The 21,698-nt window shown below is 43.0% G+C and overlaps 2 protein-coding genes across 4 annotated transcripts in view; one reads left to right on the top strand and one right to left on the bottom strand.

The window, feature by feature from the left end:
- The window catches only part of LOC123505862 (mitogen-activated protein kinase kinase kinase 4-like), a 47,804-nt gene that overhangs the window by 2,850 nt on the left and 23,256 nt on the right, over positions 1-21,698 (bottom strand). For all 3 annotated transcript variants that reach the window (XM_045257667.1, XM_045257668.1, XM_045257669.1), the window contains 6 exons: positions 19,418-19,585; positions 6,217-6,404; positions 4,916-5,084; positions 1,924-2,046; positions 1,428-1,528; positions 36-215 (listed from right to left, as the gene is read on the bottom strand). In XM_045257667.1, the coding sequence (XP_045113602.1) occupies positions 36-215; positions 1,428-1,528; positions 1,924-2,046; positions 4,916-5,084; positions 6,217-6,404; positions 19,418-19,585 (929 nt within the window). The remainder of the gene's footprint in view (positions 1-35; positions 216-1,427; positions 1,529-1,923; positions 2,047-4,915; positions 5,085-6,216; positions 6,405-19,417; positions 19,586-21,698) is intronic.
- Positions 7,667-18,601, top strand: LOC123505864 (angiopoietin-4-like). The gene is made up of 13 exons (XM_045257671.1): positions 7,667-7,818; positions 8,061-8,165; positions 11,830-11,919; positions 12,005-12,579; positions 12,966-13,168; positions 13,308-13,449; positions 13,565-13,716; positions 14,128-14,261; positions 15,162-15,293; positions 16,377-16,509; positions 16,722-16,848; positions 17,240-17,431; positions 18,352-18,601. Exons 2-13 carry the CDS (start codon positions 8,067-8,069, stop codon positions 18,428-18,430), a joined length of 2,058 nt encoding a protein of 685 aa, XP_045113606.1. The 5' UTR covers positions 7,667-7,818; positions 8,061-8,066; the 3' UTR covers positions 18,431-18,601.

The raw sequence follows: 21,698 nt of genomic DNA, 5'->3' as shown, positions 1-21,698 counted from the left end.
GAAATAAAGGTGAGACTACCAGTACCTTCCCTCACCTTGACAAAAGTGTGGTCCAACAGCTGAGCAGTGGTGGCACGCTTCTTGGGGTCGTGGATGAAACAGCTGGTTAGGAACTCGTGGCCCTCCTCGGATAGGTGGCTAGGGATGGTGGGTGACTGACCCATACCCACTCGGAACATGATCTGCACGCTGCTGTCATACTCTGGCCATGGTCGCTGTCGGGGGAGAAGATGGTCAGTTTGAGGGCCAATTATGCCTTGTCACCCAAAGAGAAATGCATACAAGGATCAGCTGGGAAATATGTACAAGGGAAAGCTGGGAAATGCATACAAAACAAAGCTGGGAAATGCATACAAGACAAAGCTGGAAAATGCATGCAAGACAAAGCTGGAAAATGCATGCAAGAATCTAGCTGGGAAATGTATACAAGGATCAGCTGGGAAATACATATAAGGAAAAGCTGGGAAAACTGTACAAGAATTAAGAAATACAAGAGAATTAAGTGTTTCAAATGTCAAAGGATGATAAACTGAATCATAAAGGTGGGACAGTCATTAAGAGGAGTAGATATGTATTGTTAGGAAATATGCACATAAAGAATCACTGCGGAAATATGTACCAGAGCAAATAAGAAAGAAAGAAAGTGGGAAGTATAAAATGTCAAAGGTAGTAAGCCAAATGATGGAGACGGGACAGGACAGTCAGCAGAAGGTGCACTTGAGGCTTACAGCAAAAGAGAAATACATGTACAGAAGCAATGAAAAATATGTACATGAAGACAAAAAATATATGAAAATGAAAGGAATAAAATGTAAAAGGATGATAAACTAACTGTGACAGAAGAATTAATACTGAGAAAAGCACGAAATAGAAAAAATATATTGAGATGCTTTCCTTGTCAGTCACTGGAGGTCACTGTCACTGAGCTGGCCCTGCTGACACAAGGCAGTAAATCTGACACACACAACCGAAAGACTCAATCACAGCCATTATTTTCACTTCTGCTACAAAAGAAACTAATACACACGGCAAGTACTTGGAGGTGTGAGGTGCAATGTTTCAGATTTTGCTGTAAATGAAGGTTTTGGGAGATGACAGAGAGCAGTACATACAAGTGGTGGTTAGTATTAGTGTGTACAGACAATCACCCCACAGAAGCCAGACACAGTGCAGCCACATGCCTTGTAGTGGTGAGAAGCAGTTACAGCCATGCACACTTATGACCCTCATCAGACAACACAGTAGGCATCTGACAGTGATATGAAGGCTGTCTTTATTTGTACATGTGCTGGCTGCTCATGCCCCATCAGGAAGAACATAACATTATATCATGCAATTCAAAGACAATAATGAGGAGATAATAAAAAGTAAAGCCAGAATAGCAAACACACAACTTGATATCCCTACAGCAGTGCAGTGAGGCTCACCTTGCCCGTAGCCATCTCTATCACCACACAGCCCACAGACCACACGTCAGCCGCCCTGCCGTGGCCCTCGCTGGACTGGAATATCTCGGGAGCCATGTATGCTGCAACACAAAGGAGGGACAGTCATCAGTGTGTCTGGAATGAGTGACAGCTGTGGTTGTCTGGCAGCTTCACACAGCACAGCTCCACACTTCACACTAACACAATGGCCACTGCAGAATCAAGTGATGAAGATTGTACGAAACTCTATTCTTTTCTTATGCATTTTATATTTATCTTCTTTCCTGAAAGAAACCTGCTTTGTAAGCCATATTTCTATGTGAAAGGTTCTTACCAGTATACTTCTGATGCATTGGTTATGTTTCCAAGTAGGTTCCTCCTCCCACAATGAATAGTACAATTCATTTTCTTCCTGCATCTCAATCATTCATTTTTACAATTACTTCCAGCCACTCCTTCTCCACCTGTGAACATTCCTACACCTGAACATGCTCACCGTGGGTCCCCACAATGCCGGCCAGCTCCCCCACCTCCGTCTGGTGGCCCCGCAGCCGCACCGCACACCCAAAGTCTCCCAGCTTGAGCATGTTTCCCTCCTCTGTCAGGAAGATGTTGGCTCCTGCAGCAGACACCATGGGAACAAAGACGTCATCAACACAGAGAGGAACACACACCACAAGGTGCAAGTAAGTGCATGTTTCAGGATTGAAATTCAAACACTTCACTACCATTATACAATACAACCAAAAGATTAGGGGTTGATACTGTTGTGCATAAATGCATATTTGATACAATATCCCCTTGTGTGTGTATATATATATATATATATATATATATATATATATATATATATATATATATATATATATATATATATATATATATATAGAAGAATATATAAGAAGAAGAAGAAGAAGAAGAAGAAGAAGAAGAAGAAGAAGAAGAAGAAGAAGAAGAAGAAGAAGAAGAAGAAGAAGAAGAAGAAGAAGAAGAAGAAGAAGAAGAAGAAAAGAAGAAGAAGAAGAAGAAGAAGAAGAAGAAGAAGAAGAAGAAGAAGAAGAGGAAGAAGAAGAAGAAGAAGAAGAAGAAGAAGAAGAAGAAGAAGAAGAAGAAGAAGAAGAAGAAGAAGAAGAAGAAGAAGAAGAAGAAGAAGAAGAAGAAGAAGAAGAAGAAGAAGAAGAAGAAGAAGAAGAAGAAGAAGAAGAAGAAGAAGAAGAAGAAGAAGAAGAAGAAGAAGAAGAAGAAGAAGAAGAAGAAGAAGAAGAAGAAGAAGAAGAAGAAGAAGAAGAAGAAGAAGAAGAAGAAGAAGAAGAAGAAGAAGAAGAAGAAGAAGAAGAAGAAGAAGAAGAAGAAGAAGAAGAAGAAGAAGAAGAAGAAGAAGAAGAAGAAGAAGAAGAAGAAGAAGAAGAAGAAGAAGAAGAAGAAGAAGAAGAAGAAGAAGAAGAAGAAGAAGAAGAAGAAGAAGAAGAAGAAGAAGAAGAAGAAGAAGAAGAAGAAGAAGAAGAAGAAGAAGAAGAAGAAGAAGAAGAAGAAGAAGAAGAAGAAGAAGAAGAAGAAGAAGAAGAAGAAGAAGAAGAAGAAGAAGAAGAAGAAGAAGAAGAAGAAGAAGAAGAAGAAGAAGAAGAAGAAGAAGAAGAAGAAGAAGAAGAAGAAGAAGAAGAAGAAGAAGAAGAAGAAGAAGAAGAAGAAGAAGAAGAAGAAGAAGAAGAAGAAGAAGAAGAAGAAGAAGAAGAAGAAGAAGAAGAAGAAGAAGAAGAAGAAGAAGAAGAAGAAGAAGAAGAAGAAGAAGAAGAAGAAGAAGAAGAAGAAGAAGAAGAAGAAGAAGAAGAAGAAGAAGAAGAAGAAGAAGAAGAAGAAGAAGAAGAAGAAGAAGAAGAAGAAGAAGAAGAAGAAGAAGAAGAAGAAGAAGAAGAAGAAGAAGAAGAAGAAGAAGAAGAAGAAGAAGAAGAAGAAGAAGAAGAAGAAGAAGAAGAAGAAGAAGAAGAAGAAGAAGAAGAAGAAGAAGAAGAAGAAGAAGACAAGGAAAACAAGAAGCACAGGGACAAGAGAAAAATAAAGAAAAGATGAAAAAGACAAAGAACATTATCATCATCATCACCATCAGACACAAAGGAAGAAGTTAAAGCCACACACACACACACACACACACACACACACACACACACACACACACACACACACACACACACACACGCACACACACACACACACACACAGTGTGTGCCTGGTCTTAGGCCTATCCGAAGATCGGAAATAATGAGCTCTGAGCTCGTTCCGTAGGGTGACGTCTGGCTGTCTCGTCAGAGACTGCAGCAGATCAAACAGTGAAACACACATACACACACACACACACACACACACACACTTAAAAGGAAGCACATTGAGATGGATAGAAAATTATTTGAGGGGGAGAGAAATAAGGACGGTAGTTAAAGATATAAAGTCCAAGTGGAGAGCAGTAGAAAGCGGAGTGCCACAGGGGTCAGTATTGGCACCAATACTTTTCCTCATTTATATTAACGACATGCCAGAAGGAGTGAACAGCTACATAAATCTGTTTGCAGATGATACGAAACTGTGCAGAGTTATAAAGCAAAAGGAGGATTGTGAAATACTGCAAGAAGACCTAAATAAGATCTGGGAATGGAGTAAGAAGTGGGAAATGGAATTCAATGTGAACAAAAGCCATGTCATGGAAATGGGAAAGAGTGAAAGACGACCTGTGGGAATCTATAAGATGGGAGATGGAGTAGAACTGGAGAAAGTAAAAAGGAAAAGGACTTAGGAGTGACGATGGAAGAAAACAATCAACCAGTAAGCCATATTGATAGAATTTTAGAGAAACATATAATTTGCTGAGGAATATTGGAGTAGCATTTCACTACATGGACAAAGAAATGATGAAGAAATTGATAAATACTATAATAAGACCCAGATTGGAATATGCAGGAGTAGTGTGGACCCCTCATAAAAAGAAACACATAAGGAAATTGGAGAGGCTACAAAAAATGGCTACAAGAATGGTCCCAGAACTTGAAGGGATGACATATGAGGAGAGACTAAAGGCTATGGATCTACCAACCTTGGAACAAAGAAGGGAGAGAGGAGACCTGATACAAGTCTATAAATTGATCAACGGAATGGACCAAGTGGATAATGAGAAACTGATCCTGAGAGAAGAATATGACACCTGAAGCACAAGATCGCATAGTAAAAAGCTGAGAAAGGGAAGATGTCTGAGAGATATTAAAAAATATAGTTTCCCGCAGAGATGTATTGAGACGTGGAACAGTTTAGATGAAGAAGTAGTGTCTGCAACGAGTGTGCACACTTTTAAAGTAAGATTGGATAAGTGTAGATATGGAGACGGGGCCACACGAGCATAAAGCCCAGGCCCTGTAAAACTACAACTAGGTAAATACAACTAGGTACACACACACACACACACACACACACACACACACACACACACACACACACGTCCTGACCTTTAATGTCACGGTGCACAATGCCGCGCTCATGCAGGGCGTGCACAGCCTCCAGCAGCTGCCGGGTGTACTTCCTCACCAGCTCCTCCGGCAGCCCTGTCTCCGTGCTGGTGGCCAGGCTCTCCAGGGTCCCCTCGTCACAGTATTCCATGAACATCACCATCTCATCCTGCACATGGAGGGAGGGGGGCAGACCACAGGTGAGCCTTCACTGAACTGTGCTCTCTCTCTCTCTCTCTCTCTCTCTCTCTCTCTCTCTCTCTCTCTCTCTCTCTCTCTCTCTCTCTCTCTCTCTCTCTCTCTCTCTCTCTGATAACTGTTAACAGTAAACTCAAGTAAGCTCCCTGCAAGGCATTTCAGTGAGTACATCCTGTCAAGCAGTCCTGGCAACAGATCACACTGACAGACTTTAATATCTGTACTGTACGTGACATACATATTTAACTTTATCAGTGGCTAACGGTGAGAGATGTCTACATGACTGTGCAGTGCTTTGCATGGAGCACCTTTATGGGACTGCCTGCCTGGTATACAGATAAATAGATAATTAAAAGTACTCCACACAAGGATAATTGTCACAGCTGTCCACTTACATCAGTTCTTCCTTGTTACTGTCTTCAATGACATATGGTAGTAATGATACACATTAAAAGGGTAATTCTCTCTGCACCATTACCATTCACATTTATCACAGGTACTGATACCACACACCCATGAGGAGGTTTCCCTTGACAACACACTCCTATTTATCAGCACCTCTAATGCCTCATCTACCTCCATAGTCTTTACTCAAGGCAGCATCCACATCAGAAAACTGTTCATCTTTCTCTGCAGCTCCAACACTCCCAACACAACCAAAGCAACACAGATTCCTGCCTATCAGTGCTTCCAACACCTCACCAGCCTGCCCTTCCAAGCTTTCCTCACATGGAAAGCCAAATAATAAAAGCCTCCTTTCTCTACTATTCTCCTCTTTACCATGACAAGCACTGAGCACACTCCTCTTTCATCTACTAATAAGTTCTAAACACCTTATCTCCCTCCCTAGACTTTCCTCATCTCTCTGTTCTTCACTGTTTATTATGGCAAGCACAAACACTCCTTTTTCATCAGTTACTTCTAAACACCTCATCTCCCTTCCCAGCCTCTTCTCATCTATCTGTTCTTCACTGCTTACCATGACAACCACAAAACACAGTCTTTTCATCTTAACAGTATTTCTAAACACCTCATCTTCCTCACTAGACTCTCCTCATCTTTCTGCTCTCCACTCCACCACACCCAACAAACAACACACTCACATTGTGTATCTCTACGCCGTAACATTTGACCAGGTGTGGGTGACTGATGCCCTCGAAGATGTGGAACTCATCTGCCACACGACGGATGGAGCGGTGGTCATTGGGTTGCAGCGGCAGCACCTTCATGGCCATCAGCTCTCCAGTGTTGTTGTTCACCGCTGTGTACACCTTGCCAAAACGCCCAGCACCTGCAACAGCCAACAAGTGACAGGGGAGTGGTTTGTGAGGGGGGTGTATGTATTGAAGGGGGAAAAACTGGTGACAGCGTTTGAATTAATGTGCCTTGGAGGGAGAAACACGGGAAAAATTAATGAATGAGAGGTTTGTTAAGGGAAGAGGAAAAATTAGTGATCAGTTTTGAGGTTTTGAGTTAATGTGTCCTTAAGGGGAGAAACAAAGGGGAAAACAATGAAAGAGTGGTTTGGATGCTATTGAAGGGGTTTGAGTTAATGTGCCTTGAAGGGGAGAAACAAGGGGGGAAAACAATGGGTGGTTTGTGAGGGTGTGTATGAAGTGAAGGGGAAAAACTGGTGACAGGATTTGAAGTGATGTGCCTTGAAGGGGAGAAAAACAGTGATGTGTAGTTTGTGAGGATGTGTCTTGAAAGGGAAAAAAAAAGTGAAGGGCAGTTCATGATTATGTGTAGGTATGTCTTCAAGGGGGAAAAAAAAAACTGTGACTTTGTTTGTGAGGGTATGTATGCCTCACAGGGGAAAAAAAAATAGGTGCTAGGTGGTTGAAGGGAACAAGACGAGTTTCTGAGAGTGATATATTTTGAAGGAGGGGGAAAAATAATCCTTCTGTACAGTGTGTAATAAAAAGATGGAAGAAATATCCAAAACAAAAGTGCTGTAAAGGTAGAGACAACATATAAACTAAGGAACACATAACAGAAGGAGTTTATCTAAGGCTGACTGGAGCCTAAAAGGAACCAGGCACATCAGAGGAAGGCAAGACTTTAAAGGTTGGTACACAGGGCTTGTCAGGAATTGAAACAGTGCTCTCAAGGAAAATGTTGGGAGCTGCTGTTCAATGGTGATTAACACACACACACACACACACACACACACACACACACACACACACACACACACACACACACACACACACACACTTCTTAGCTCATATCATGCAGTATCTTAAACCTGTCTAATATATTCTGCTTACATTTTATCATCTTTAATATTCCCTCAACATTTCCCAGTACATTTTCAAACTTACATAAAAAATCTATGTATGAAAATGCTACATAATGTGTAACTATATATGTGAATAATAAACATTTTTGTGTGTGTATGCATCTTCTTTTAAAATATATACATGTAAAGAGTGTAGCTATGCATGAGAGTAGGTGGGGTGGGCCAGGATGGGTGGGTGTGTGGGTGGGTGGGTGGGTGAGTAGGTGGGCGAGGCTGGGTAGTGTGTGGGCGTGAGAGATAGGCTGGCTGGCTGGCTGAGTGGTGGGCTGATTACTTCCCCAGACACCCCCTGCCCCTCCTTACTGTGGGCACTCCCCTCCTTGTTGCCACCCACACTGTGCAGCCCAGAGACCTTGAGTGTTGGAGTGGAGGCTGCAGTGGATGTGTGTTGTGTCACTGAGAGGCAAGTAGCAACACCCACACACTCACCATACTGCCAATATCTCCAGCAACCTTCCCTCTCCCACACCTATTGCTTCCCCAATGCAAATATATAATGCAATACAGTGACAGATTACAAGAAATATATAAGAACTACTTTAAGGGAAAAGCCAGCCAAGTTAATTTAGTAAAGGGAGCAGTCACTTAATTCTAATAGAGCAAGTCAAATGATGCTTGAGGTAATGTGTTATGTGCACCACACAGCCAAACATGTGGGTGGCAGCTGCTGTGTGGGTGGTGTGGCTGGTGGCAGCTGTGGTGACTGGTCAGGAGAGAGAACGCAGCCACTCCTCTGTTCAGCCTCAACAGGTGAGCACCACACTACTCCACCTCTCTCTCATACACACACACACACACACAGATCTGTGTATGTGGAATGAAAGAATGTCGAGAGGGCATGGGAAAAAACTAAAAATGGCCACTTATAGGAGAGATGTGAAAAAATATAGCTTCCCTCATAGAAGGGTGGAAGCATGGAATAGTTTAGACGTGGAAGTGGTCAACGCAAGGAATATTCATGATTTTAAGAAAAAGCTGGACATTAGTAGATATGGAGACGGGACAGTACGAGCATAGCTCTTTTCCCGTATGTTACAATTAGGTAAATACAATTAGGTAAATACACACACACACACACACACACACACACACACACACACACACACACACACACACACACACACACACACACTTTTGGTAGGAAGAGAAATGAGAACAATAATTAAGGACAGACCATCAGAATGGGGCTTGGTGGAGAGTGGAGTTCCACAGGGATCAGTGTTGGCACCAGTAATGTTTGCGGTCTACATAAATGACATGGTGGATGGGGTGTCCAGTTATGTGAGCCTATTTGCAGACGATGCAAAATTGTTAAGAAAAGTGAGATGTGACAAAGATTGCGAACTACTCCAGGAAGACTTGGACAGAATATGGAAATGGAGCTGTACATGGCAAATGGAGTTCAACACGACAAAATGCAAGAAATTAGAGTTTGGCAAGAGTGAAAGAAGAATCAGGAGTATGTACAAGATAGGAAATGAAGACATAAAACCAGTCATGAAGAAAAAGACCTTGGGGTGACAATTACCAATGACCTATCGCCAGAGAGACATATAAACAAAATAATTGGAGAAGTATTGAACTTATTGAGGAACATAAGAGTGGCGTTCGTATATTTAGATGAAGAAATGATGAAGAAAATAATTACTGCAATGATAAGACCAAGGCTTGAATATGCAACAATACAGTGGGCTCTGAACTTAAAGAAACACATAAGGAAACTAGAGAAAGTACAGAGGGCTGCAACAAAAATGGTGCCTGACTTAAGAGATTTGACTTATGAAGACAGACTGAACAGAATGCAACTTCCGACCCTGGAAAACAGAAGAGAAAGGGAGACCTGATAGCAATATACAGAGTGATGATTGGCATGGAAAAATGGATAGGGAAGATCTGTGTATGTGGAATGAAAGAATGTCGAGAGGGCATGGGAAAAACTAAAATGGCCATTTATAGGAGAGATGTGAAAAAATATAGCTTCCCTCATAGAAGGGTGGAAGCATGGAATAGTTTAGACGTGGAAGTGGTCAACGCAAGGAATATTCATGATTTTAAGAAAAAGCTGGACATTAGTAGATATGGAGACGGGACAGTACGAGCATAGCTCCTTTCCCGTATGTTACAATTAGGTAAATACAATTAGGTAAATACACACATGAAGTCCAAGTGGACAACAGTAGACAGCGGAGTGCCACAGGGGTCAGTATTGGCGCCAATACTTTTTCTCGTATATATAAATGACATGCCAGAGGGAGTGAACAGCTACATAAATCTGTTTGCGGACGATGCGAAACTGTGCAGAGTCATTAAACAAAAAGAGGATTGTGAAATACTACAGGAAGACTTAAACAAGATCTGGAAATGGAGCAAAAAATGGGAGATGGAATTCAATGTGGACAAAAGCCATGTCATGGAAATGGGAAAAAGTGAAAGACGACCAGTGGGAATCTATAAGATGGGAGATGGAGTAGAACTAGAAAAAGTAAAAAAGGAAAAGGACTTGGGAGTGACAATGGAAGAAAATAATCAACCAGTAAGCCATATTGATAGAATTTTCAGAGAGACGTATAATTTGCTAAGGAATATTGGAGTAGCATTTCACTATATGGACAAGGAAATGATGAAGAAATTGATAAGTACTAAAATAAGACCTAGATTGGAATATGCAGGAGTTGTGTGGACTCCCCATAAAAGAAACACATAAGAAAATTAGAGACTACAAAAATGGCTACAAGAATGGTTCCAGAATTTAAAGGGATGACATATGAGGAGAGACTAAAGGCTATGGATCTACCAACCTTGGAGCAGAGAAGAGAGAGAGGGGATCTGATACAAGTTTATAAATTGATTAACGGAATGGATGAAGTGGATAATGAGAAACTGATCCTGAGAGAAGAATATGACTTTAGAAGCACAAGATCGCATAGTAAGAAACTAAGGAAGGGACGATGTTTGAGAGATGTTAAAAAATTTAGTTTCCATAAAGATGTGTTGAGACTTGGAACAGTTTGAGTGAGGAAGTGGTGTCAGCAAAGAGTGTACATAGTTTTAAAAAAAAATTAAATAAGTGTAGATATGGAGATGGGACCACACGAGCATAAAGCCAAGGCCCTGTAAAACTACAACTAGGTAAATACAACTAGGTAAATACACACACACACACACACACACACACACACACACACACACACACACACACACACACACACACACACACACACACATAAAAGCATAAAGCCCAGGCCCTGTAAAACTACAACTAGGTAAATACACACACAGGACCGGGGTGCAATTCCCCGGCCGGGTGAAGATATTTGGGTGTGTCTCCTTTCACGTGTAGCCCCTGTTCACCTAGCAGTGAGTAGGTACGGGATGTAAATCGAGAAGTTGTGACCTTGTTGTCCCAGTGTGTGGTGTGTGCCTGGTCTCAGGCCTATCCAAAGATCGGAAATAATGAGCTCTGAGCTCGTTCCGTAGGGTAACGTCTGGCTGTCTCGTCAGAGACTGCAGATCAAACAATGAATCACACACACACACACACACACACCAGGACTCAGGGAGTTAGACTATGAGGAAAGACTGAGGAAGCTGGGGCTGACCACATTAGGAGAGAGAAGAACAAGAGGAGACATGATAACTATGTATAAATTGGTGAACAAGATTGACATACTGGATAGAGTTGATAAAGGTGACCACAAGTAATCATCTCCGGGGACATGGAAAAAAGCTAATAAAGGACATCTGTCTAAATGACGTGAGAAAATACAGTTTCCCGCATCGTAGCATTGATAAGTGGAATAAACTGAGCAGTCATGTCGTTGACGCGGTGTGTGTCAATCAGATGATAGAGAAATATGACAGGAATGGACAAGGAGACAGGACACAGAGAGCTTAGCTCGGACCCTGTAATACACAAATAGGTAAATACAAATAGGTAAATACACACACACACACACACACACACACACACACACACACACACACACACACACACACAGCAATCATTTCACAAGGAAGACTTCAATACTGATGATTAATTCTTGCCAATATTCATGCATCAAGCTAAGGTGTCCATCAGTGAGGAGAAAGCAAGGCAAGATGGGAAAAAAAAAGCCTTGTCTCACTGCAGGAATAAATACATAGAGAAGAACATTAGCCATTTCCATCACCCCATCCTTTCCGAGATCTTTGACAATGTGCCGGGAATATGATGGATGTATTCTAAGCCAGCTGTGCAGGGAATGGCCAGATCCCTACCATGGGGACTAGGGAATATTTCCAAACTTTCATTCTGCAGAGTGGCCAGCTCCACTAATCCCTACACATGTTTTTCATTCTTCAAGGTATGTGTGCCTCTACTCCATAAGGTGAAAACACTTAAAATGGCTGCTTACAAGTATCTTCCTTGAGACAGAGTGAGAGCCTTGGAGTGGCAGAGGGTGAGCCCAGCCTGGACACCAGCACAGCACGCACACTTCGCATCGTCACCCAACGGCCAGACCAGGTAAGTGCCTCCCAGCGCCACAATGCCTCACTCACCACAGACCCTCCAACCCCTCACCACTGGTGCCTCCTGACTGCACTCTTAGCTTCCAGGCCAACAACAATGGGACCAAAGCAGAGCCACTCCAGGTCACCAAGACCGTGACAGCCTTCCCCCTGGTCCAGCCACAAGCAGAAGAGGCGGAGGTGGAGGTGGTGGTGGCAGTACCAGCAGGCAGCAAGGTGGATCAAGTCGACGGTATGGAAGGAGACAGCAGAGTGGCAGGGGACTCAGACAAGGTGGGGGAGGGGGAGGAGGAGGTGGAGGAGGAGGTAGAGGTGAAGGTGGTAGTGGTGGTGGTGGTGGTGGTGGTGGTGGTGGTGTTGGTGGTGGTGGTGAAAGGCAAGGTGGAAGAGGAAGAAGACTGCAACAGCAAGGGGAAGGTGTTAGTAGCAGCAGTGATGGCAGCAGCACTGACAGCAGGTTCTCTGGTGACAATAACAGTAGCACCAGTGAAGACACAAGCAGCACCAGCACCAGCACCAGCCCCTCGAAGGTGGATACTTCCCAGCAGCACACCAACGCCATCATCCTGATGCTGCAGCGGCTCAGCGACAGACTATCAGGCATTGAGGTGCTGCAGCGACAACAGACGGAGAGGATTGGCACCATCAACTACAGGTGAGGTGCATGGGAGGGCATGGCGGGGCATGGCAGGGCATGGTGTACTGTCTTACATGTCTTGAGGATGTGAATTCTGAGTCCTCAAGACAATGTGAGTGAATAATGAGCACTCTTCAATATGAAGACACCAACTGCACAATGCCGGATACAAGTCTGTTCCTACGTTTAGCTTAAAAGACTTCACTGGAACATCACTGGAAGATGAATGTGTGTTGCATACTTCAATGAGTTCCATCTTTATGTTCTTTAGTTTTAAAAAAATCCTCCAATGTTAAATCTTTCCAGTGAGTAACACGGAATTATGACAGTTTTGCAAATTCCAAACACTGGTAACATTTTCTTTCCCTAAACACCAACACCAACAATAACAACAACACACCAAGACTGACCAAACTGGAGCTTCAGGCTGAGGAACGCAAGAGTTTTAACAACGACCTGAGCAATGCCGTGCGTCACCGCATGGAGCGCACCGACTCCGAGCTGGACCAGGTCAACACCCAGCTGGATGGAATCAAGAGCAGCATCATGAACCTCGGCCAGCAATACGTGGACATCAAGACTGCTGTCAGAGAGATTCCCACACAAGGCTAGTTCAATATTTGACCACTTTGCTCCATTAAAAAGGCAACAAACTACCATCAATAACTCATATGCACATTTACAATTGACACAAAAACAGACACACAGAGTGTCAGCTCTCAACTCCCAGTAACTACTTGCCACAGACAACAGAGGCAGTGAGGTGAATGGCCTTAAGATGCAGGCCATGGTGGGAACACTCCAGGGTCTGAAGACTGCAACAAATGGCATCATAGAGGACATTGACCAACTGAGCCACAACTTGACGTCCCTCAACAAGATTGCAAGGTGAGTGAGTGTACAGCAGTAACTTCACCTGTAACAATTGTGCAAACTGGAAAATGATACTAGACTTCCTTTACAGAAAGCAGCACAGCTTTTAATAATGTTTCTTGACCTGCAGTAACCTGACAAGTTTAAGTGAGAGGATGGTAACCAAGCAATATCTGCTGGAAAACCTGAGTGAGCTGAAGAACCAAGACTCGGCCATGTCCCTGCTGGCCAGAACGATGGTGCAGCCACAGCCCTCCAACAACAGACGAGGCCCACGCAAAGGTACAAAAGCACTGCCAGGTCACTGAAATGACCATCCACACTAGCATCTAGGAGGACTGATGTGCAGAACAGCTATTCCAAACTGATCTTCCTATTTTTTGGGGCTATGGATAGAAAACATTCCAAGCTTAAAGCTCATGGCAATTTCAAGGAGCAGCTGGCTTAAGAAAATTTACAATACTACTTTGTTAGAATGTGACATAACAGCATATTTTTTACCTTTTAGAATTAATGGTTGTGTTCTATAGTCTATAGTTACCCAGGGACTAACAAGACCTTAAGGCTGCTACTGTCTGTTTCATCTTTGTATATTCTATTACGTTCTTATAAACAGAAAAGATAAACAGAAGTCATTTCTATTTTTAGTGCAGTACAAATAGCCTTCCTTCCCTACTTTACACTTCACTGCAGGAGAGCCTGAGGACTGCTGGCAGCTCCTGAGAAAAGGGAGGAAGCAGTCTGGGGTGTACAGCATCCAGCCCCGCTACTCCCTGACTCCCTTCTTTGTGTACTGTGACATGGAGACTGACGGAGGTGGCTGGACAGTGAGTACCCGTAACCAACACAATTTTTTTTTCTTTTAATGTAAGAGGGGACAACTGGCAAAGGATACTAATAGAATACAAAAAGGCCGACTTAGTTGCCAGTTCCCACATAAGTCTGATAGAGTTAGGCCCCAAAAAAAAGGGGACAAATGTCTTGAGAATGCTCCTCCCTGTCACTACAATAACCACTCTCATCTTCTGCACAGTGGTGGTGATGCTCCTCCCACTGTGGTTTGGCTGCTGGACGAGTACTTAAACTGTCCTCTCCTTGGTGCCACACAACTACACACAAGTCCTCTAGTCTGTTTATGGCGCATGTTTTTGGTGGCAAACAACTGTCCCCCCCCTTGGTGCCACAAAACTACACACAAGTCCTCTAGTCTGTGTTACGGCACATGTTTTTTGGTGGCACACAATTTCAAGTTTATCAATCTACCAATTCTTTTATATCGATGAATTTTCCAGTTCATCAACCCATCAAAGCTTGACTTGACATTATAAAACTCTACCTCAATTTCCCCAGTTCTGTGACACAAGACTTTATCCATCTCAACTTCACCAATCAATCTGTTAATGCCTTTCTTGACAACACAAAACTCTCTCAACTTCACCAACAAATAGATGCCTTTCTTAATAATACGAAACTCTCTCAACTTCACCAATCAATCTGCTAATGCCATTTTTGACAACAAAAAACTCTTTTCAACTTCACCAATCAACCAATGCCTTCCCTGCCACCTGCTACCACAAAATTCCATCCATCTAACACAAAACTCTAGGTATCTCTGCTTCACCAATCTGGCAACACAACACAGAAGAGATGACCGATCAATAAACTCTTCCTCAGCAGCACAAAACAAGCACTAAAATAACCTGCATTGCTGTGTTGTGTCCCTGCAGGTGATCCAGCGGCGGGAGGACGGCTCGGTGGACTTCCTGAGGGAATGGGCTGACTACAAACACGGCTTTGGTAACATTGCAGGGGAGTACTGGCTAGGGAATGAGAAGATCCACCTCCTCACCAACCAGCAGGTCAATATTTTACTTTTCTTTCTTTTTATATATGTACGAGGGGACCTAGGCCTACCATACCCAAATAGGTCTAAGAAGACCTATACAAGATTCCAATCCTTCATGAGTCTATTCAGAAGGGTTATTCAATATTGAGCTTTTTTTATATGTAAGGGACTTTGGTCTGGGGCAAGAAAAAGGCTATTAACCCTTTCAATACGGAGACACATTTTTATCACAAGTTTTGGATGTGATTAGGCGATTTTATTTACATTAGAAAGGGTCTATGAAGGTCAAGAGATTAATAGCCAGAGTCCTTATTATCTTAATCCCCACATACCTTTCTGAAGCTCTTTAAAACTGCCAAATTGTAACCCGAATGAATATGGAAACGCATCTTGGTACTGAAGGGGTTAAAAAGTGCCAAATGAAGGTGTCAGTCCCCATTGAGTGTAGTCAGTCAGTCGGGTTATTTGGAATTTGAGGATGTGTGTCTTGAAACCTTCCTCTTCAGACAGTTTAGGTTAAAGGGAGGAGTGAGTGCAGAGGCAGGCAGGGCACTACAAAAATTCAATGCATGTTCTGGGGAATAGTAAACACTTGACCTTGATCGCTGTGAATAAGAGTTCATGTGCCTTAAAGGATTTGCATCCATTAAGGGAGTGTTTATATATGCTGCCAGTTAGCCTGAATGTGTGTGTGTCTAAATCCAGGCTTTTCTTGGCCACAATAATTGCTAATCACAAAACTTCAAAAAACAAATCACCAACTATTATTCCCTTCACTCTCTTTTCTTTGTTGGATACTACCTGTATTTAAGTATCACTGCATTCTTCTCTCTTTGTCCAATGGATACTATTCATCTACCAAAAAAACTACAACACTGTAGTCTCATTATCATTACTTGTATGCAGAATAAAGTAGAGGTAAGTGGTTCACAGTGGTAACCCTGAAAAGAGGCAGCCAAAGGTAGATTACTCCTATCACTACTACTACTACTACTACTACTACTACTACTACTACTACTACTACTACTACTACTGCTACTACTACTGCTGCTGCTGCCATCACTACCACTGTTAGTAATGGTGATGCTTGGTGCAGGTGTCAACGCTGCGAGTGGACATGGCAGACTACGACCAGCAGGTGGGACACGCTCTCTACTCAGCCTTTGCCATTGGGTCTGAGCTGGAGGGCTACTCTCTCAAAATGCTCGGCAAATATAGCGGAGATGCAGGTCAGGCATCCAACACATTCATCACTAGTTACTGGACATACTCATGATAAGAAGAATGCAATAAATCAATACCATTATCTCACTGATAGAGATAAAGTTACTCTAAGACTTAACAATTCACTGGCAACTTGAGACACTTCGATATCAGTGTTCATCTTTTTATGTGTAAGAACCATGACCACCTTCACTCTGACCATCCCTGTTCCACACAGGCGACTCACTACGCTACCACGTTGGGCGGCGCTTCAGCACAATAGACGTGGACAATGATGCATGGCCTGAGAGGAGCTGTGCCAGGGACCACATGGGCGCCTGGTGGTACCGTGCGTGTGAGACCAGGTGAGGCAGCCAACACTCATCCCTCATCTCACACCTGCCTCCTCCTCACCCCTATCCACTCAGTGCCTACCTTCCCTCACAAGATATAGTGATAGACTTAGTGAAGATATGTAGTTGCCTTTAGGACAGTTTAAGTTATACCATCCTTATATTTCTCTTTATAAATGATCATGGGAAAAGCACTGTGACTTTATTTACATTAGGAAGGGTCTATGGATGTCAGAAAATTAATAGCCTGAGTCTTCACTATATCAATCCCTACATAAGTTCCTGAAGCTGTATAAAATCACCAAATAGTGACCAGAATAAATATAAAAACGTGCCATGGTACTGAAGTGGTTTATGCTGACAAACACACACCGGTAAATCACTTTCTTAACCCTACACACAGCAACCTGAATGGGCGATACCTGCACGGCCCTATCCCAGCAGAGCACCAGTACACCGGCCTCTACTGGTACGACTTCCGTGGCCCCCAGTACTCCCTCTGGCGGTCATGCATGATGATTCGTCGTGGAGGGAAAGTGGATCACCCAGTCTTCAAGAACTTCACTGAGATTCAAGGCCAGACTGACTCACCGAGGTAAAATTGTGTGCTTTTGTGTGAGGTATTGTTCTCTCCTGTTTGTTTACTTACTGGGCGACATTCTGATACACTTCCATGCTTTACATCCACTACATTCATAAAATTATAGTCAAAATTATAGTTTTCAAGGATGTTTTTATTGTTGTAGTAACAGATTATTAAGATTTCTACATTACTAACATGAAAACACTACTGAGAAGCCAACTAATAATTTCTGTGGCCTTTAACCCCTTCAGTACTGAGACACATCTTTCCCATGACTTTTGGGTGTGATTAGACAATTTTATTTGCATTAGAAGGGGGTCTATGGAGGTCACAAGATTAATGGCCAGAGTCTTCACTCTGTTAATACCCACCTAAGTTTCTGAAGCTGCATAAAATATGAAAATGCAGCATGGTATTGGAGGGCTTAAAAATAGTCTTGGTGAAAGAGCAAAGTGTTTCTAAATACTTTCTGTTAATGTGCAACGAACACTCCTATTAAAATGTTTCACCTTCACCGTTCACTGCACATCATTAAGTAAACAAATATAACACAACAGTGCCCAACATTTGCCTAACAACTTCAAATGTGATGGAGTTTGCATGAGTGATTGTGATTGTGCTTGTTTGTGTGTAGATTATCCAATTCTTGTCTCCTCTCCTTGCTTCTTTTTGGGAGAGGCACTGTGAATAGCCCAGGAGCATTGTAACGTGTAGATAGGCCGCAGACAATGATATTTTACGAGACCAACACACTCACAAGCCACTTCAACTTCTAAGTGAAAAATGCAACTAAAAATCTGATTATTTGCTCCAAGGATGACCAATTGTCTTGTTCCTCGTCCATTCCCCAAACATTCCAAGTCGCTGTTTGTGTCAGTAACTGATTCTTTCTCAAGTCTCAATAACTCAATGCCTGGTTCTCCCTTGCCCAGAGAGGAGGAGGCCGTCACACCCAGAACCTTTGACCCCAACCAAGATCCTTACGTGACCTTCGACTACCGCGCCAACTAAGGAAGGTGACAGAACCCCTTCCACATAGCACTGCCAAGACTGTCCACCCTGTGTCCTATTTGTTAAGCTGTAGCTGTAGTGAAGCTTTGCTAGAACATTTAAGTAATTATTCTCCATAACACTGATATTAAACATTGTAAAGTTACGGATGTATAACGATGGCACAACTGAGATGGATATAATTGCTACCTTTTTTGTGAAGTGAGTACAGGAGATGTGTGGCAGTGTGAGGTGCAACTTTCTGAAGCATGCTGTTGTCTAGTATTGATCAAAAGTTAACCATACACAATGACGGTGTGTGTATGGAGCAACTGTACCAATCACAATGCATCAGGTCTATTGTCAGAGTGAATAGTGTGGGCTGCTGTAATGCTTAATTACATGCACCCAACAGACAGACTACCAGTGGCTGATACTGTAAGTCACCACTGAGAAAATAACCTGTACTCCATAGATATCAAATTCCACAATCTGAGTTACAGAAAGCTGCCACATAACAGGAGAAATTAGTGATGTGTGAATTGTGTAAGGTGAAAGTTGTCTGTACTGTTATGCTTAGGTTTATCACAAAAACTCATCTCTGTGCCAAGAAAATCAAGCAGAAAGATGAAAACACACACACACACACACACACACACACACACACACACACACACACACACACACACACACACACACACACACACACACACACACACGAGTTAATCAGTACTTTCAATCATTCATACCTTTCACTGGTAAACTCTGGAACTCCCTGCCTGCTTCTATATTTGCATCTTCCTACGACTTGACTTCTTTTAAGAGAGAGGTGTCAAGACATCTGCTTCCTAATTTTGGATAACCCTTCATATCTTTTAGAGAACCAGCAACAAGTGGGCCTTTTTTTTTTAAGTGTCTTGCTCTTAATTGGCCTTCTCTCCTACATAAAAACACACACACACACACACACACACACACACACACACACACACACACACAAGTACTCACCGATCTTGAACCCTCGCTGCCATGAGAAGTTGACCGTGCGTGGTTTGAAGTGTATCTTGTCCCGGTGAATGTTCGACACCTGGCCAATCACCCTCTCATCCCTCAGCCGCTCATCCAGCTTGACGTCCATCGTGAAGATCTTCCTCCGCACTCTCTGTATTGGCTTCTCTGAGGGGACAAAACAACAGCTGATTAGTAACATAATAAAGGTGGATATAGGTGACAACTGAAGACAGACAAGCTGGTGAGGAAAGGGGATGAAGAATAGAATAGTAAAGGTGGATATAGGTGACTACTGAAGACAGACAGGCTGGTGAAAAATAAGAAAAATAAACGCTGAATAGTAAAGATGAATACAGGTGACAACTGAAGACAAATTGGTGAGGAATGGTGATAGAAAATAGAATAGTGAGCGTAAAGAATACAGGCGACTACTGAAGACTGACAAGCTGGTGAGAAGTGGTGATAAAGAATAGTAAGTGTAGATAGACATGCTGGTGAGGAATGGTGATAAAGAATGGTGAGTGTGAAGGGTACAGGTGATGGATGTTGGATTACCATGAATCATTACTAAACACCAGAGTTCATGTGAATAAAGGATTAACTTTTGTATTTTCATATAAGCAATAAAGAATAAGAAGAAAAAAAATTACAGTCTTTAATCAACATCAAATGTCGACAGTTGTTTTCTGTGTTCTGAGATGTGAATTGATGTCTTTTACTAATATGAACACCAAACAGCACCCAACATTCCTTCTCTCTGCAACCAAACAACATCAACACATCAACACACTCTGATTTGAAAGGTCCAGTTTTTTACAGTTCATTATAATCGACAACATCTAATATTCAAGTCAACATTCACAAGTCTTGAGGTGAACTACTGATGTCCACCAGATAACCAGGGAATTCAACACTGCACCAACCCACCAAGGCACCAAGACAACACAGCCACTAGGAGTACAGGGGTGTGGTAAGTGTGAGAGGCGTGATGGCTTGGTGACCCTGTTCTGTTGCCTACACTCCAGTTTAGTATGTTGAGTGGTGGTGGTGGTGGTATAAGTAGTAGTAGTAGTAGTAGTAGTAGTAGTAGTAGTAGTGTGGTGTTGGTGGTGGTGGTGGTGGTGGTGGTGGTGGTGGTGGTGGTGGTGGTGGTAGTAGTAGTAGTAGTAGTAGTAGTAGTAGTAGTAGTAGTAGTAGTAGTAGTAGTGGTGGTAGTAGTGGTGGTGGTGGTGGTGGTGGTGGTGGTGGTGGTGGTGGTGGTGGTGGTGGTAGTAGTAGTAGTAGTAGTAGTAGTAGTAGTAGTAGTAGTAGTAGTAGTAGTAGTAGTAGTGGTGGTGGTGGTGGTGGTGGTGGTGGTGGTGGTGGTGGTGGTAGTAGTAGTAGTAGTAGTAGTAGTAGTAGTAGTAGTAGTAGTAGTAGTAGTAGTAGTAGTAGTAGCAGTAGTAGTAATGGTAGTGGCGTTAGTTTCACAATACATAAATAAAAGCCACAACATTGCTAATACATAACAGGGTTCAGCAGATGAAGGTGGAATGAAAGAATGAGGAAGTGTTATCAAGATGGCAATAACTGAGGAACTTCCCAGAGGAACACCAAAGTCACTCCCTCACTCCTTCCCTCAGTTCACTGCTGGGACACCCTACAAGTTAATTAGTGAGCACAAAAAGGTTACCATTAGCTCATGAAGGTAAACACACACACACACACACACACACACACACACACACACACACACACACACACACACACACACACACACACACCGGTAGCTCAGTGGTTAGAGCGCTGGCTCACAAGCCAGAGGACGGGGTTCGATTCCCGGCCGGGTGGAGATATTTGGGTGTGTCTCCTTTCACGTGTAGCCCCTGTTCACCTAGCAGTGAGTAGGTACGGGATGTAAATCGAGGAGTTGTGACCTTGTTGTCCCGGTGTGTGGTGTGTGCCTGGTCTCAGGCCTATCCGAAGATCGGAAATAATGAGCTCTGAGCTCGCTCCGTAGGGCAACGTCTGGCTGTCTCATCAGAGACTGCAGCAGATCAAACAGACACACACACACACACACACACACACACACATGGTATGGTCTTAGCAGCAAGTTGAATCACACTAACAATTCAGTATGCATGTCGGCAGCTGGACAGAGCACACTCCACCAGGCTTACCTCCCACCAGTACCTGAGGCCAATGTGTATTACCAATCCACCTATAGTCAATCTCACTCCTGCCGAGTCTGGTGGTGGTGGTGATGGTGGTGGTGGTGGTGGTGGTGGTGGTGGTC

The sequence above is a fragment of the Portunus trituberculatus genome, chromosome 18, assembly GCF_017591435.1.
Source record: "Portunus trituberculatus isolate SZX2019 chromosome 18, ASM1759143v1, whole genome shotgun sequence".
Lineage (NCBI taxonomy): Eukaryota > Metazoa > Arthropoda > Malacostraca > Decapoda > Portunidae > Portunus > Portunus trituberculatus.
Note: the sequence above shows the minus strand (reverse complement) of the source record. Positions and strands in the feature narration are given on the sequence as shown.